The 14634-nt window shown below is 53.7% G+C and overlaps 1 protein-coding gene across 1 annotated transcript; it reads left to right on the plus strand.

Moving 5' to 3' along the window:
* Positions 1-2913: 2913 nt before the first annotated feature.
* Positions 2914-9678, plus strand: SLC45A3 (solute carrier family 45 member 3). Its single transcript, XM_074163453.1, has 4 exons — positions 2914-3061; positions 3329-4162; positions 5694-5959; positions 9229-9678. The coding sequence occupies exons 1-4, from the start codon at positions 2914-2916 to the stop codon at positions 9676-9678; spliced, it is 1698 nt and encodes a 565-aa protein (XP_074019554.1).
* Positions 9679-14634: the final 4956 nt, after the last annotated feature.

Raw genomic sequence — 14634 nt, forward strand, 5'->3', positions numbered from 1 at the left:
GGGTGCGGAGGGGGGAAGAGACGGGTCTTTTCTTACCTACTGATGAGAAATTCAGCCCCTCTGCCTCAAAACTGAAATTCTCAGGTAGTCGGGGAGATGGACGGATTCCTGCTTCCTCCCCAGTGCTGGAGATGTCACTGCGATTAAAGGGAAGAAAATAATTTCTTTTTCTCTATGTGTGTGAGAGATCTTTTACTTAATGTCTGGGGTTTACCTTGGGATTAGTCCCCCTCTGTAAACCCTCCAGACCCTGGACTACAGTGGACCTTACGTCTAGTTCAGTGCAGAGTGATGGTGGTTCAGTTAATTTTGGCTCGTGAATCTGCCTCCTCTGGGTAACAGCAGCGGGGCTTCTGCTGCTGGAGCTGGAGGGCTGCAGCTTAAATTCCTATCCCAAGGCTGTCAGCCAGCTGGGCACCCATCAGAAGGGAACAAGGCTGAGACATCCTGTGTCTAGCCCACATCTAAGCAAGGTGGTTGCTGCCCCCAATCGCTTCCTTGCAGATAGAGTGCGTCTGAAGTAACTGCTGAGCAGATCTGGGGCCTCCGACTATTCCTTTGAAGCCGCCTCTAGTGATTAAAGGAGAACTGTTACTGTTCCCCCTCTGCCGTTGGCTTGCTATTTGACCTTGGGCAAGTCATTTAAATGTTCACAGTTGTTAAAAGGAGGTATCTTTTGTGACAGTGGAGGTCTAAGTGAGTGCGGAGGGGGAAGGTGAGGGATCTGGGAAGGAAAATAATGTGTAGTTATTGTGTGTGGTTGGCAGCCCGTCAGCTCCTCGGCTCGGGAGCGGTGCCTCTCCTCCGCTGCTGCTAGAGGCGGGGAGTGATGCTTGAGGCTTTGTAAAAACCTTGTCATCACAAAAAAAACCCTCCTCGCCACGCTTCCAGCTTCACCCGGTCACCTCTGTGTGGGTCACTCGGCTGGTGGCAAGAGGGGAGGAAAGAGATAAGGGAGAAGGCAGAAACTATACCATCTGTACCTGCCTGTGCAGAGATGGAGGGGAGATGCCTGTGCTCTGTGAAGTTAGGGAACGCTGATTTGCACCCTGTTTGGTGCTAACATGGAGGTTTGTCTCTGCCCAGTGGAGCTGTGGCAGGGCTGAGGGCCAGCACTGGTGGTTCAGCAGCTCCTCCTGGGCACACACTCCGCATCCCGCAGCCCGTCCAGCTCTGCGAGGTCTGACCTGCTCCACCAGGCATGGCCTCCAGCACTGGTTTCCTCAGCAGGCTGAGGAGGGAGGCGAGTGTTGGCCTGGAGACATTCCCTGTAGGAGCTTTTTCCTCTCCCCTGTAATTGCCGCAGAGGATTTAGAGGGAGACCGGGCTGCAAAACTGGATTTTTACCTGTTTTCTCCTGATGGGTTCATTCTATGCAGCTACACTAGACCTACAGGCGGGTAGGTACGTGGTTACAGCTTCCCCGCAGTCAGGGAGGGAGCGACTGGAGATAAACTCCTCCGCCTGCGTGTCTCACATTCTGTTGAGCCTCCTCCATCCCAAGGGACCCGAAGCGCTCGGGGGCTGCGCTGCGGTGGGACAGGAGGCAGAAGCTTCCCGGCAAACTGGGGGTGCAGGGCACAGTCCTGAAATGGGTCATGAAGCACATTCAGGCCAGCGGGACTTGTTGTTCCTTGTCCCCAGGGAGAAACTCGATAGTGGCTCATTTAGGGTGAGAAGTCGGAGCGTACAGATCCTGAGAATTAGGCAGCAACTTGTTTTACTCCTGAATCAATGTCTGTGCAGGAGCTTAATGACTTGCTAACCCGTTCTATCTCTCCCAGTGTAACTACAGACCGTCTTCCCGAGGTGCTTTTAGCAAACCAACGGCTTGGAGGACTAGATGCTGGTAACCTCGCAGGATTTCTTTTGTTTGGAGACTGACATAGTGGCAGGCTCATAACAGGATACTCTTCCCTTAGCTGCTTAGCCCCTGTCCTGATCTGGTGGCCTCTCCCCTCTGAAGAAAGCTGGAGAGAGGGAGCACATTACAGGGCAAATAAATGACTCAGACTAATGAGTAAGGTAATTGCCGTTCACTGTTAGATGACGCTAAAGTGGGTCAGGTTTGTTTGTGAAACTCCACAGAGGCACCATCTGTTCTCTGCGCCCCGTCTCGGGGGCTGGAGGCAGGATTTGGGTGAAACTGCTTCCCCGGGAGCTGCGGGGTGGCGCGGAGGATGCCCAGGTCATTAGGCGGTGGCGCAGGTCCCTGGAGGTGACCCTGTGTGACTGCAGGCGAGTGCCTGCAGCCCTGCTCCTCGAAGGGGGATTCCTAATTGATTTCACTGGGAGAGGGGACCCTAAACCCTTTGTCTCTCTGCCACAACTGGACAGGATGAGGCTGGACAGGACACGGAGAGGTCATTAGACCTCCCTTAGCCCGAAGGCGGGATTGGATTTTCCCAAACCACATCTGACGGGTGCCTGTCTCACCTGTCACAAGCCCTTGGAGAGAAACCTGGCACCAATGTGGTTCGTGTCTTTTAACCCTGCCACTCTCCCAGATGTCCTCTCGTCATCTCCCATGCCCACAAGCATTTTGGGATGGGGACTGTCTCTCTCAGCGATGACGTGTCTGTGTGATACCTGTTTTTAGCCCTTTCCCCTGCCCCGGACCCCGTGTCTAACAAGCTCTCTCTCCTCGCAGACCACAGCATGTGAGCAGAAGGGGAAGCCTGGAGAGGGATCCCTGCCTCGACGTCGCTGGGGCCACATCTTACGAGAAGAGGAAGAGGAAAAGCCCCTTCGTTCACCATTGCTAAAAATGGGAGGCAGCATCTGCCCAGCAGAGCAGGAAGAGAAGCTCCAGACCTTGCCTGTGGGGCATCCCTGGGAGCGCCGCAGCCGCAGCACCGCAGCTGTGTGTCAGTAAGGGCTGTCGGGGCAGCGTGGGGCAGACCCGGGGGCAGCATGCTCTTCCACAACCGCAAGACCCAGCTCCTGCTGGTCAACTCCCTGACGTTCGGCCTGGAGGTCTGTCTGGCTGCAGGAATAACCTACGTCCCTCCGCTGCTGCTGGAAGTGGGCGTGGAGGAGAAGTTCATGACCATGGTTTTAGGTAGGCAGGGGTTTTTTCTTGTCTTTGAGGTGCTTGTTTCCCCTTTGAGACTGGAGGGCAGGGGCAGATAAGGGCATGGAGGCTTGTCTCTGCAGGGTGGTGGCAGGGCTGCTGTTAGATCAAGGGCAGCCTTGTGTTTGGAGGAGGAAGCTGTGACACAGCAGAGCTTACTGAATTTTTGAAATGTCCCAGGCCTTTTTTACAGTGCGTACAGACCAGTGTCCACCAGATCTGTCCCCCTAACACCACCTTGTTTTTCTTTTCCAGGGATAGGACCTGTCCTTGGCTTGGTTTTTGTCCCGCTGATCGGATCCGCCAGTGACCACTGGCACAGCAGCTATGGCCGAAGGCGACCTTTCATCTGGATGCTGTGCCTGGGAGTCCTGCTGAGCCTCTTCGTTATCCCTCATGCCAGCAGCCTGGCCAGCCTGTTTGCCCTCAACCCTCGCCCGCTGGAGATCGCCTTCCTCATCCTGGGCATCGGGCTACTGGATTTCTGTGGTCAGGTCTGCTTCACTCCACTGGAAGCCCTGCTCTCAGACCTCTTCCAGGAGCCAGACAACTGCCGCCAGGCCTTCTCCATGTACGCCTTCATGATCAGCCTGGGGGGCTGCATCGGCTACCTGCTTCCAGCCATTGACTGGGGGGGCAGCTTTCTGGCCCCGTACCTGGGAGGGCAGGAGACCTGCCTCTTCAGCCTCCTCGCTGTCATTTTCTTCGGCTGTGTGCTGGCCACGCTCTTTGTGACGGAGGAGGCAGCCACCCAAGCAGATGTCCTGGATGGCCCCACGCTGAAGGATGCTCCCCCGAAGCCCTCGCCTCCTGCCTGCTGCTCTTGCCAGCTCTCCCGGAGCTCCTGTCTCCTGCAGGCCAGGCACGTGATGCAAGCCCTGAGAAACCTCTGCACGCTGGTGCCACGGCTTCACAGCCTCTACTGCCGCATCCCCAAGGTTATCCGGCGCCTGTTTGTGGCCGAGCTCTGCAGCTGGATGGCACTTATGACTTTCATGCTGTTCTACACGGACTTTGTTGGGGAAGGACTGTACCACGGGGTCCCCAGAGCCAAGCCAGGCACGGATGCCAGACGCCACTACGATGAAGGTGAGAAGAGAACCAGCTGCTCTGAGGCTGCGGCGCCTGTTCCCTGGGATAGGAGCGTTTAGTGGGAGCTAGGAATGGGCTCGGATCTGCTAGTAACGTAAAAAAACGTTACAGGAAACTAGACTTTCTGCAGGTGGGTCAGGACAAAGCATTCCTCCTTGGTCCCCAGAGCGTTCACAGTGGCCCAAATAGGGAAACGCCTCTTTGTCCTCCGAGCTACCCGGCACAGAACCAGATCTGGCAGCGCAGCCCTGGCCTGGGGCTGAATTGTTAAGTGGCAGAACGGTCTGGCAGGTTGCGTGCTGAGCAGGACGTATCCGGCTCTGTCTGCGGGCTGGGGTTGCCGCTGCCAGGTCCTTTTACTGCTATTCCCTCCTTTCTATCGAGGGGTGACGGTGCTCCCTGTCTCTCAGAGGGCAGGGGTTGCAAAGCCAGGACACACTCACTAGCAGGGAGGTGGGCTTTGCTGCATCTTCCTTTTGTGCTACTGTGAGATTCCCGTCCCACGTCTGTATCTGGGGAGCCCTCGAGCAGTTTCCCCAGTTCTCACCCCTCTCTCCAGTGCTTTCTGGTGCTCACCACTGCAGACAGTAGCTGCGGTGTCCACATCATGGGATACTGCTCCCTGCAGCTCGTTACCTACTTGCTGTTGTTGCCTGCTCTCCCATTTTACCTGCTGCGTTGTGCCAGAGCCTTGACTTGCTGCCCAGCCCTTCTTTTCTTCTCCCTGATCTAAGTATTTTATTCTTGGAGGCACCTTCCTGGCCTCCTCCTCCTCCAGCTGTGTATCTTTCCCTCAGAGTTTTCCACTCACTGCTTCTGTGAGCTCCGCAGTACACTGCCTCTTTGTGCTTAGTGTCTATTTAACTTAGAGGGAGCTTAATTATTATTTAACACTTACACTGTATAGCTTCCAGCAGGTCAGGGCTCCATTGTGCTACCTGTCGTAGAAACGTGTTGAGTAATGATCCTTGCTTCAAAGAGTTAATGGTTTTAATTCCCTGAAATCTGATAGATCTTTGCAAAGGGTAAGGTCCAGATTGCTACCGGATACTGCAGTCGTTTAGTGGATGTTGTGTACTTTACCTTGGTTTAAGCACAATTCCTTGTTCCTTTTGTTCTGCTGCTGGTTTTGGCATCAGATAACAACAGATCCTGGTTCATGAGCAGGTGACAGATCCTGGGTCAAGAGTTGGAAGGCGGGAACAGGGACTTCTAAAGACAAGAATGGCATTTGGGTTCCTATCTCCCATGCCCCTTTAGTTAGACTGGGGTGCCCAGGAGCACGTGTAGGAAGTCCTTGCTGGAGGGTGGGAGCTACAGACAGTGGCTGGTGTGACCCTGGGCTGTGTTAGGTGTTGCTGCTCTGCTTCCTGACCCAGCCGTGTGGCTGCCAGGGCTGTTTGTGGCTGTGCCACACTCTGCATGGGCTGTCCTGAGTTGGGCACGAAGGAGAAGGAAGGAGGCCCAAAGGCTGGGTGAAGTCTGGGCGCAGTCAGGGCCGTGTTTCACCACCTCTGCTTACCTGCAGGTGTCCGGATGGGTAGTTTGGGCCTCTTCCTGCAATGCGTCACGTCCATCTTCTTTTCGACAATCATGGACCGGATGGTGAAGCAGTTTGGGACGCGGGCGGTCTACCTGGCCAGCGTGGTCTTCTTCCCCGTGGCTGCCTTCGTCATGTGCCTTTCCCACAGCGTCATCATCGTTACCATCTCAGCTGCTCTGACGGGCTTCACCTTCTCTGCACTCCAGATCCTGCCCTACACACTGGCATCGCTGTATCATCATGAAAAACAGGTAGGGATCTGCTCCAGAGGGCCATGTGCCGGGTGGCTGTCACCAGCTTCACCAGCCTCTTCTGCCACTGGTAGCTGGGACAATCAGTGCAGCCCATGGAAGAGAAACGTGCCTGTGTACAAAGGTTTTCCACATGTGCCTCCTGTCTCCAGGCTGTGTCTTCTCTGAAGGTTCACCTGAAATGGAGGAGATAAGAGAGTTTAGCATCTCCTTCACAATGCATAATATTGTGAGCGTCCTGCTCACAATAAGAATTATGCAATTTTAAAAAGTGGCAAGTGGGTAAGATGGGAGAAATCAACTGGGATTGGTGGATCAAAAGGGATGTTCTATGTTCCTCTGTGTTCTGCATATTTTTAGGGGAACTGGTGCAGGTTAGTTATACCTGTGTGCATTCAGCAACCGAGTCACATCTGCAGCGCTGCCAACCTGAGGTGCTAAAAACCTCAAAAATTTTCAGCTCTTAAAGCTCCTGCTTTCCAATTTTTGTCCATAGCATGAAGATCAGTAAAATGAAAAGTGAGGTTCTTCCCATTCCCCTAGCTCCGAGAAGAATAAACGTTGTGAAACTTTTGACACCAACACAAAAGCTAGTAATCCTGTCCCACAGATGTTATCCTTGTGGAGAAGTCCTAGGAGGTTCCTGAGTTGCACACTGGATTAATAGGAGTTTCTCTTGCGCTGCAAATGCAAAATTAATTTGTGGTTTGAGAGCAGCTCTTTCATCCCAATGGCAGGCAGTGAAATAAGTAGGAGTTTTTACCACAGGCATCCAGATGTTCACATTGAACAAATACTTCTGACCAACCCATGCCAATTTGCACCAGGCACCCTGTCAAAATAGGGGTACGAGGGAGGGTTCTGCTTTGCAAAAGCTTCGGTTTGGCTGGGATCTCCCATGGACAGAATATCAACAGAATGAAAACCAAACTCCGCAGGCTGGGGGTGTGAAGGCCACATGCCCAAATGTTTGCCAAAGGCTTGACGGGGAAACACTCGTAGCACAATGAGGTGTGGGGTAGAGCTGGGTTTGGTCTCTCTGTTGCCCTAACTTGAAAGTTCCTCCTTCCTTTACCAACTACTTTGCAGCAGGCTGCAGGGAGACCCCACAAGAAGTAGTCCCTAAAATGCCTTTTGCAGAAAATTCTCCATCTTCCCCGTTTCTATTCTCTTCTTTTTTACTTACTGTTGAAATCTGTCATCGTTTTTGTTTGCCTTCCCTCGTTCCTGCTTCCTCTCTTTTTTTTTTTTTTTTTAAACTTTAAACACTCCTCCCAAAGCAAATCAGCAAAAGGGGCATCCAAAGTGGCTGTTGCTTCCACCCTGTGGGATCGTTGGTGACAGCCTGCAGGGCCACCTCGGCTGGAGCTCCTTGCTTGGTGAAGGCTGTGTAAGTGCCTCCGTCCTCCTGCCTGCCCTCTCCTCTCTGCGTGACCGCTAAACCTTGTCTAGAACAGGAGGAAACGATCTGCGTGTCCTAACAGTGCCTGTGAGCTCGGTAGAGGTGAGGTGTATGGTGGGCTCTCACGTCTCCTGCAGGACATCGGGGAGAGGTGGGTTCCTCGTTCCCACCACTCCCCATCAACTGCAGAGGGAGGTGAAGCTGCTGATGGAGGCACCGGTGGCTCCTCTGGTTGTTTCCTGTGTTACAAGGGTTGGTTTTAAAGCGCAGGTTCTCACTAAGCTCGTTCCTGTGATGATATGATTAAGTCATTTTCTCTAGATTTAAATTAATTCTCCACACTAGGTGTTCAAACACCCTTGACAGAACTTGTATCTCTGAAGAGCCTGGATCAGTACAGAAACCCAAAAATGTGGCATGGGCCTTTGGAGCAGCTGAGCAGGCTTCTGGGAACACCACTGTCACGTACGAGGGGCTGGAACCGTGGGGGGCATCCTAGTTTGGCTCACACAGTGTCCTTTCTGCCCTGGGTTTTGAGTTGCTTTGAAGTCTGATGGCAATAGGAGGCAGGTGGGAGGATTTTTAAGCTCCGCATAAGATAAGTGACGGTCCTGGATTGATGCATTTAAGCGTAAATTCCTGAGCCTGGGCAGAATTGAGGAGTTGAAGGGTACAGCGAGCAGCCGAGCAGAGCCCAGGTAAAGTTTCTTCTCATCTGGTTTCTCTTCTCTGATTGAATCTGAAGCTGTTTGTGCTAGAGATGTGCAGCCGTGGCCTGGGGCGGCGTGGAGGGAGCCTGGCTGGTGCTGGCACACGCCGGGGCAGGACTGGGTGTAGCTTGGGGGGTGCCAGGGCTGCTGAGAGCTCTGGGATGGCCTGCAACGGAGCCAGGGTGCCCACACTGCCGCACCAGCGCTTCCCTCCTCTCCAGCTGTGCCCAGGGACCCTCCTGAGAAGGGAAGGATGGTTTGGTCAAGCCCCTCTGAGCCCTGCAGCTGGGTGCGGTGCTCTCTGCCTTCAAACAGGTGTTTTTTCCTTTTTATTTTCTCTGTTTGTTCACTCTCACCATGTGAATAATGGATTAACGTCCTTCGTTATCTGCTCTACCCCATGCAGACCAGTGGTTGTGCATAATTGCAAGTGCCCTGGAGTTTTAAAGCTGGAGCTCTGCAGTGTTTTCGCTGTCTGCACGTGACCACCCGTTATTTGTTTGCCTTAACTTAGAGAGCTTTTTGATCCACATACTCCGGGTGAAAACCACTGGCGTGAGCCGTGCCCCAGAGATCTCACAGCTTGAGCAGAGTGAGGCAAAAAATGGGTGAGAAGGAAAAGAGTTTTTCTTCCCCCCCCCCCTTTCCTAGCCTGAGCGAGGAGGCTCGGATCAGGCAGAGGAAGCGGCTCAGTTGAGGTCACGCACACACGGTCTGCTGCAGAGCTGAGAAAAGAGCTCTTTCCTGAGTTCCCAGCTCTGTGCTATCTACGCTGGTGTCACTTTTAAGTATCGGATATTAAGAAGTGGCCGTGCATCCAGGGCTCTGAACTGTTGGTCTGCCCTTTGGGTTCCTCTGCAGGAAGGTTTTGAGTTCCCAGTCGCTCCAAGAGCTCCAGCACAACAAAGGCACCACCTGGCTGGATTCCCCCCGGTGAGTCAGGGTTGCTTTGAATCCCGTGCCAGTCGGGGAAAAGCCAGGCTGGCTCCTGGAGGCCATCTCACGTGGGCCAGTCTCACTGCAGGCACTCCCTACCTCCAACAGCCTGACCCAACGCACACAAAGCACAGAGGTTTTTGCCCCTCTGCGCCCCCCCTCACTTGCTGCACCCTCCCTCTGCCTGCTCATCCCTCACCTGCCCTCCTTCTTTCCCCTAGGTATTTTTGCATAAATACAAGAGCAAAGAGGAGGAAGACGCAGCTCGACTGAACAAGAAATCAGCCTTCTCCAAAGGCCTCCTTTCCAGCCAGAAGCTGCCTTACCAGAACGGACATGCTGGGAGCCTCTTCTCCTCCTCCTCCTCCTCGCCCCCCGCCGCCGGCTCGGCTCTGTGCGTCAGCTCCTCCTGCGACGTCTCGCTCATGATGATGGTGGGAGAACCGGACTCGGTGGCTCCTGGCCGAGGGATCTGCCTGGACCTGGCTATTTTGGACAGTGCTTTCCTCCTCTCTCAGGTTGTCCCCTCCCTCTTCATGGGGTCCATCGTCCAGTTTACGCAGTCGGTGACTGCCTACATGGTGTCAGCCGCCGGCCTCGGCCTGGTAGCCATTTACTTTGCAACCAAAGTTGTCTTTGATAAGAGTGACATGGCGAAGTATTCGGTGTGACGTGGAAGGCACCAAGGGCAGGGCGCAGGTGCCTGCGTGTGGCCAAATGAGACGTGTGTGTGTTCACACGGCCGCTTGTGGGAAGCCTCCTGTGGTACCTGCTCTCCCCACGCTGTTGCTCGTAGCCCTGGGGGCTAGTTCTGGGGCTGGGGGCAGGAGAGATGCAGCAGGGCTAATCTCAGGTGTAAATACGAGGCATCGGGGCATTGTGCTTCGGGCCATAAGTGCTTTCCAAAGGTGCCTTTATCAAAAGAAAGCACTGCACAGCCAGCACCAAAGGGGGTTGTACAGGGGAGAGAAAGGAAATGGGCTTTTCCTTTAATAACGGGTCGTGTTTCTGTGTAATTCTACCTAAACTGAGCAGGAGAGGCAGTGGTCTGGGGAGGGGAGGAAGAAATCATCGGCTCTCCTGTTTTCCAGTTACAGCTGTGTCCTCTTCCCTTGCTTGTTGTCGTTTTACTCAACTTCTTGAGCAATACTTCTGCAAATAGGACACCAGGAGGAGATTTCCTTGGGGAAAAAAAAAGACGGGTGGCTAAGGTTTGGCCATGGAGCAGAGGGGGTGCACGTGTGCGTTCGCTTCCGTCCTTCCCCACCTCTTCTGACCAGCAGAAACCATTCAGGAGAGAAGTTACTATGTCTTGTTTTAGAAAAACAAGTAGCGTTTCATTAGGACCAATTCCAAAAGGCAACTTATCTTTTACCTATGTACCAAGTTGCATCAGATGGAAAGGACTTCTTAACTATTTTTTTTTAAAAAAACAATTGTTTTTAGCTTTTCTTACATAGTTCTCAGTAACTGTGATCTCTCACTCCTCAAATCTCAGAACTGCTGCCTGCTCTCTCCTCTAACAGATCTAGACTGTCGTGCCTCTTCCACACCTGGCCACTAAAAGATGCTGCTCTATTGCAAGGAAAATCTGTTCTCGGAGGGTTTTCAGTCCTGTCACGATGAAGTAGAACAGGGAGAGCTCTCCTGGAAGGCTACCTGAGAACAATGGTACCATCCCTGAGGAAGATGATGGCTAGTTGAACTCAGCAGCAGTCACTGCTCCAGCAGGTACCCAGAGTTGGTCACTGGCTCTGTCTGTTTTCCCTGGAAGATGTGGCCACAAAGCAGCCTTCTAGACCAGACTCTTCCAGACAGACAGACAGGCTTTGGGCTGTGCTTGCAGGCTGGCAGGAGTGCACCTTGCAGAGCATGCCGCATCCCAGCGTGGTGGCTGGGTTAATACCTTGCCAGCACACCCGGAGCGCTGGAAACAGCACCCTGAGCAGGAGGGAGGGAGGACAAAGTGTGCCCACAGCCCCTCCAGGAGCTGTCTCGGTGTGTTGGACAAAACACAGAGCAGGACAGAAACTCTTGATGCTGTTTGTGCCTTTCATTCGCTGACACAGGTTACATATTTACTGTTACACTTGTTTGGGATTTTTTTTTTATTTATTTTATTGTATTTCAGCCAGGAGTCAAGATTCTTATTGAGGCACACGCTCCTGGATTGATGCATTTAAGTGTAAATTCCTGAACCTGGGCAGAATTGAGGAGTTACCGGTTAAAGAAAGGCAAAGCCCCTCTTGCTCCCACAGCACTGGGACCAAATGCTCCTGCCTTGGTCAGGTTGTTTAGTTCCCAGGTGTGAGTCACCTTCCACTGGCAGAAGTGTCCAAGCTGTGTGTCCCTCTGGCCAGTCCCGTTCCCCGTCCGAGTGGACCAGCTGGAATAATTCTGCTGGCGGCAGATTTCTACTGCTCAAAGACTACCCACACACCAAGTAGGAGTCGAGGTCCTGGCCCACAGTCAGCACTTAAACTTTGAAATGATCCACACGCTGCCTGCGGTGCGTGGGGAAGAGCATGGACTGGGTGTTGGGAGGCCAGGCTGTGAGTTACGCAGAAGTTGTTCAACAGCCCTTGGCTTTGGCTGGTCTAAACAAAGTTTGTGATGAATTTTCCGCGGAGGTGTGTGGGCACCGAGATGCGCTGGTGAGGTTCTGCTGAAGGGCAATGTGTTGCTATTTTTTGCAAGGTCTTGCCAGACTATTCCTTGGCGCGGAGGCCGGGTTACTCCCCTGCTGTCTGCAGATGGGTCCGGAGAGGGCTTCTCCGAAGTTTTTTAAACATTTCTTTCCCGTAAAGGGTGACTGTTTTTGTTTTATTTTGTCTCAAATTATATGCCTACCAGCCTCCCTTTCCCACAACAAGGTTTGCGTGCTGAAATGCAGCTGTTTTGGGGATGGATTTGGCAGCTGCTTAACCACCTACAGAAACAGTTTTCCATCTGTACTTCCTACCCTGGTCCGTCCACTTACAGCTTCAGGAGGAAGTCTTTGAGGCAAAATGTTGTTGCCAAAGGTGGGGTGTTTCTTGGCTGAATGCTCCTGGTGATCAATAGCCTCTGACCCAAGAGTTTTCAAACAGGTCCCTACCTGAGTGCTGAAGTATCCTTTATTTTTATTTTTTTTTCTGATGTAAAATGCTGGGAATCCTCACGCACGGAGGCTGCTGTGATGCTGAGTGGTTTTGATAATTGAGCCATTTGTTTTAAGTGCCTAAAAGAGTACTTCCACGCTGAACTTTAGGTGTACGGGTTTGATGATAAAGGCCTTAACATCCAAGTGATCCTTGAAAAAGCAGCAGGCTGGCGGGGGAAACAGCCTTGTTTTATGATGCCCTTTGGTTTGGAGCATGAAAGAGGCAGATGCTGGAGTTCTTGATCCTTAACTTGTATCTGTCCCTGGAGGAGAAGGCTTAATCCAGCCAGATTCCCCGAGTGACCTGCCCTCCATGCTCTGAGGTGGCTTCGGTGCAGCTGCAGCTGATGGACACAAGTAGGTTTGGGCTCAGGGAACATGTAGGAGGTTCTGTGTCATGGTGGAGCTGGAGGGCTTGGGGTTAGTCAGTAGAGGTCAGGTCTCAGACCTGGCCTTCACCGACAGACCAGACGTGCCTTTGGCCTCCCTGTTCTCCCACCCACCACGCGCTGGGTTATGGACTTGGCACCCAGATCTCCTCGGCCAGTCTGGTGTCTGCAGCCGGAGCGCTGGCTCTGATCTCCCTGGTGCTAGGAGAGGGCAGGCTGGGTTTGGCCAGTTTTCTCATAATTCAGACATGCTTCCGGGGAGGTGCCTGCGTTTACTTCATTTCTGCTCAGAAAAGAGACCGCTGAGACTCGTGACTCCGCAGGCAGCTGCTCTTACTCTCTGCTGCTGCGTCCCAGACGGGCGCCCGTCATCTTGCTCTGTCCTGAGCTGTGGCTGGATTGATAACGGAGCTCGTTCCCCGTTCCAGCTGGAGAGACACGACCCCAGTCTGAACTGGGGGCTCCTCATCCACTTGTCCTCTGGCTGTGCTGCTCTTGTTTTGGCCAGTTCCGCAAGTACGAGAAGAGCCACTTGATTATCCACCAAGAGACTCTTTGATTTCTCCCCTCCCCCTGGCACTCTTCTTCCCCCTTTCTCCATCTGGAGTGAAACCCAGCGAATTCAGTAATTGCTCCTTTCTGTCTTACCCTCCTCTTACTCCAGGAGAAGTCTCCTGGATCCTCTGCCAGCTGCTGCCGGGGTGGGCAGATGGGTACGGGAAGGAGTGTTCGCCAAGCCCCGGCTCTGTCTTCCCTGACCCTGTCCCCTGTGGGAGTTCAAGCCCAAACACATTTGGGCCATTTGCCCTGGGAGCGTGGCTGTTCACAGGGGGAGAGCCAGGTCCTGGGCGGGTGGTGGGAAGGGGAACTTCTGCCTAAGAATTCAGCGGGGAGGGAAGACACGGCAGCGGTCTCAGAGGAGAATGAGTTGAGATTGGGGCGAGGAAGCAGGAGGAAGAGGAGTTTGGGGGAACTCTGGGGTTTGCAGCAGGGACTGGTGGGGGACACTGGAGTGGGTGGGGGTGTCCCCCTCAATGTGGCCTTTCCCCGTCCATAAAGCACTTCATAACCCTCCATGGTGGCAGCCTCCTGCCAGCATGGTCCCAGCCCCGGCCAGGAGCTGGTGGTGAGGTCTGAGCTTGGGTCCTGAGCTGGGCTGTTGTCCCCAGACCCACAAGGGACATTGCATTTACTGTCACTGCAGTGGCCCTATCCATGTGCTCTGTTGTTACCAAACCCCTTTCTTCCTAGTTCAGGCTGTGGCTGGGGCTGTCAGGAGAGGCATTTTCCAGAGCATCTGGTGAGAAACTCCTTTCTTTGTACGATGGTCCTTTCTGGCCAACCCGGTGTGTTCCCGCTAGGAACAGCTTCACGTGTGTCACGTGTAGAGCAGCAAGGGACAAGGCATGTTCTAGTGAAGGTAAGCGCATCCCTTACACGCTGATACGACCCGTGTGGACACAGAAACCTCTCTAGGAGTTGGTTTTTCTGCAAGACTTAGAGCTGTGGGTACAAGAGGGGGGTCCCCGTGACCGTTCCCGTCTCAGGAGTGGGTGCGCTTGTGCTTTCTTCTCCCGGGCGAAGCACGCTGTGCCTCGCCTTTCCTTCTGTGAGCCGGGGGGGCTGAGTGGGGAGAAGGGAGAATGTCTTTGTGATGCGAGGCTGGTGAATCTCCGGCTTCCGGAAGGACGTGTGGATGCTGTTTTTTCTCTGGAGATCATATCCTGTCTGCGAGGTGTTCATGTTTTATTTATTCAGGTAGAGTAAATATTTTGTATACGATGTAAGAGGAAGGCTATTATAAATTTTTATGAAAAGGAGGAAATAAACGGTGTTTAAACGGGACAATTGTGTGTGTCGCTGACGGCGGGGTGAGCGCCGGCGGCCGCTGGGGGGCGCTGCGGTGGGGAGGGGCGGGGTAAGGGGCGGAGCCTATACGAAAAGGGGCGGGGCCTCGGGGAAAGGGCGGGGCCTCCGGGGGATGCCCCTCCCGGAGACGCGGGGACCCGGGGCGACCACCGATCCCCGGGCACCGAGCGGAGCCCCGGACCGAGCACCGATCCCCGGGGTGCGGAGCTGCACCTTCCCAAGGCCAA

This window comes from Numenius arquata, chromosome 24 (genome assembly GCF_964106895.1).
Source record: "Numenius arquata chromosome 24, bNumArq3.hap1.1, whole genome shotgun sequence".
Taxonomy (NCBI): Eukaryota; Metazoa; Chordata; class Aves; order Charadriiformes; family Scolopacidae; genus Numenius; species Numenius arquata.

Coding starts and splice junctions, on each gene's coding strand:
- SLC45A3 (XM_074163453.1), top strand. CDS start 2,914: ATGCTCTTCCACAACCGCAAGACCCAGCTCCTGCTGGTCAACTCCCTG. Junction 3,062..3,328: donor GTTCATGACCATGGTTTTAG/GTAGGCAGGGGT, acceptor TTTCTTTTCCAG/GGATAGGACCTGTCCTTGGC. Junction 5,960..9,228: donor TGTATCATCATGAAAAACAG/GTAGGGATCTGC, acceptor TCTTTCCCCTAG/GTATTTTTGCATAAATACAA.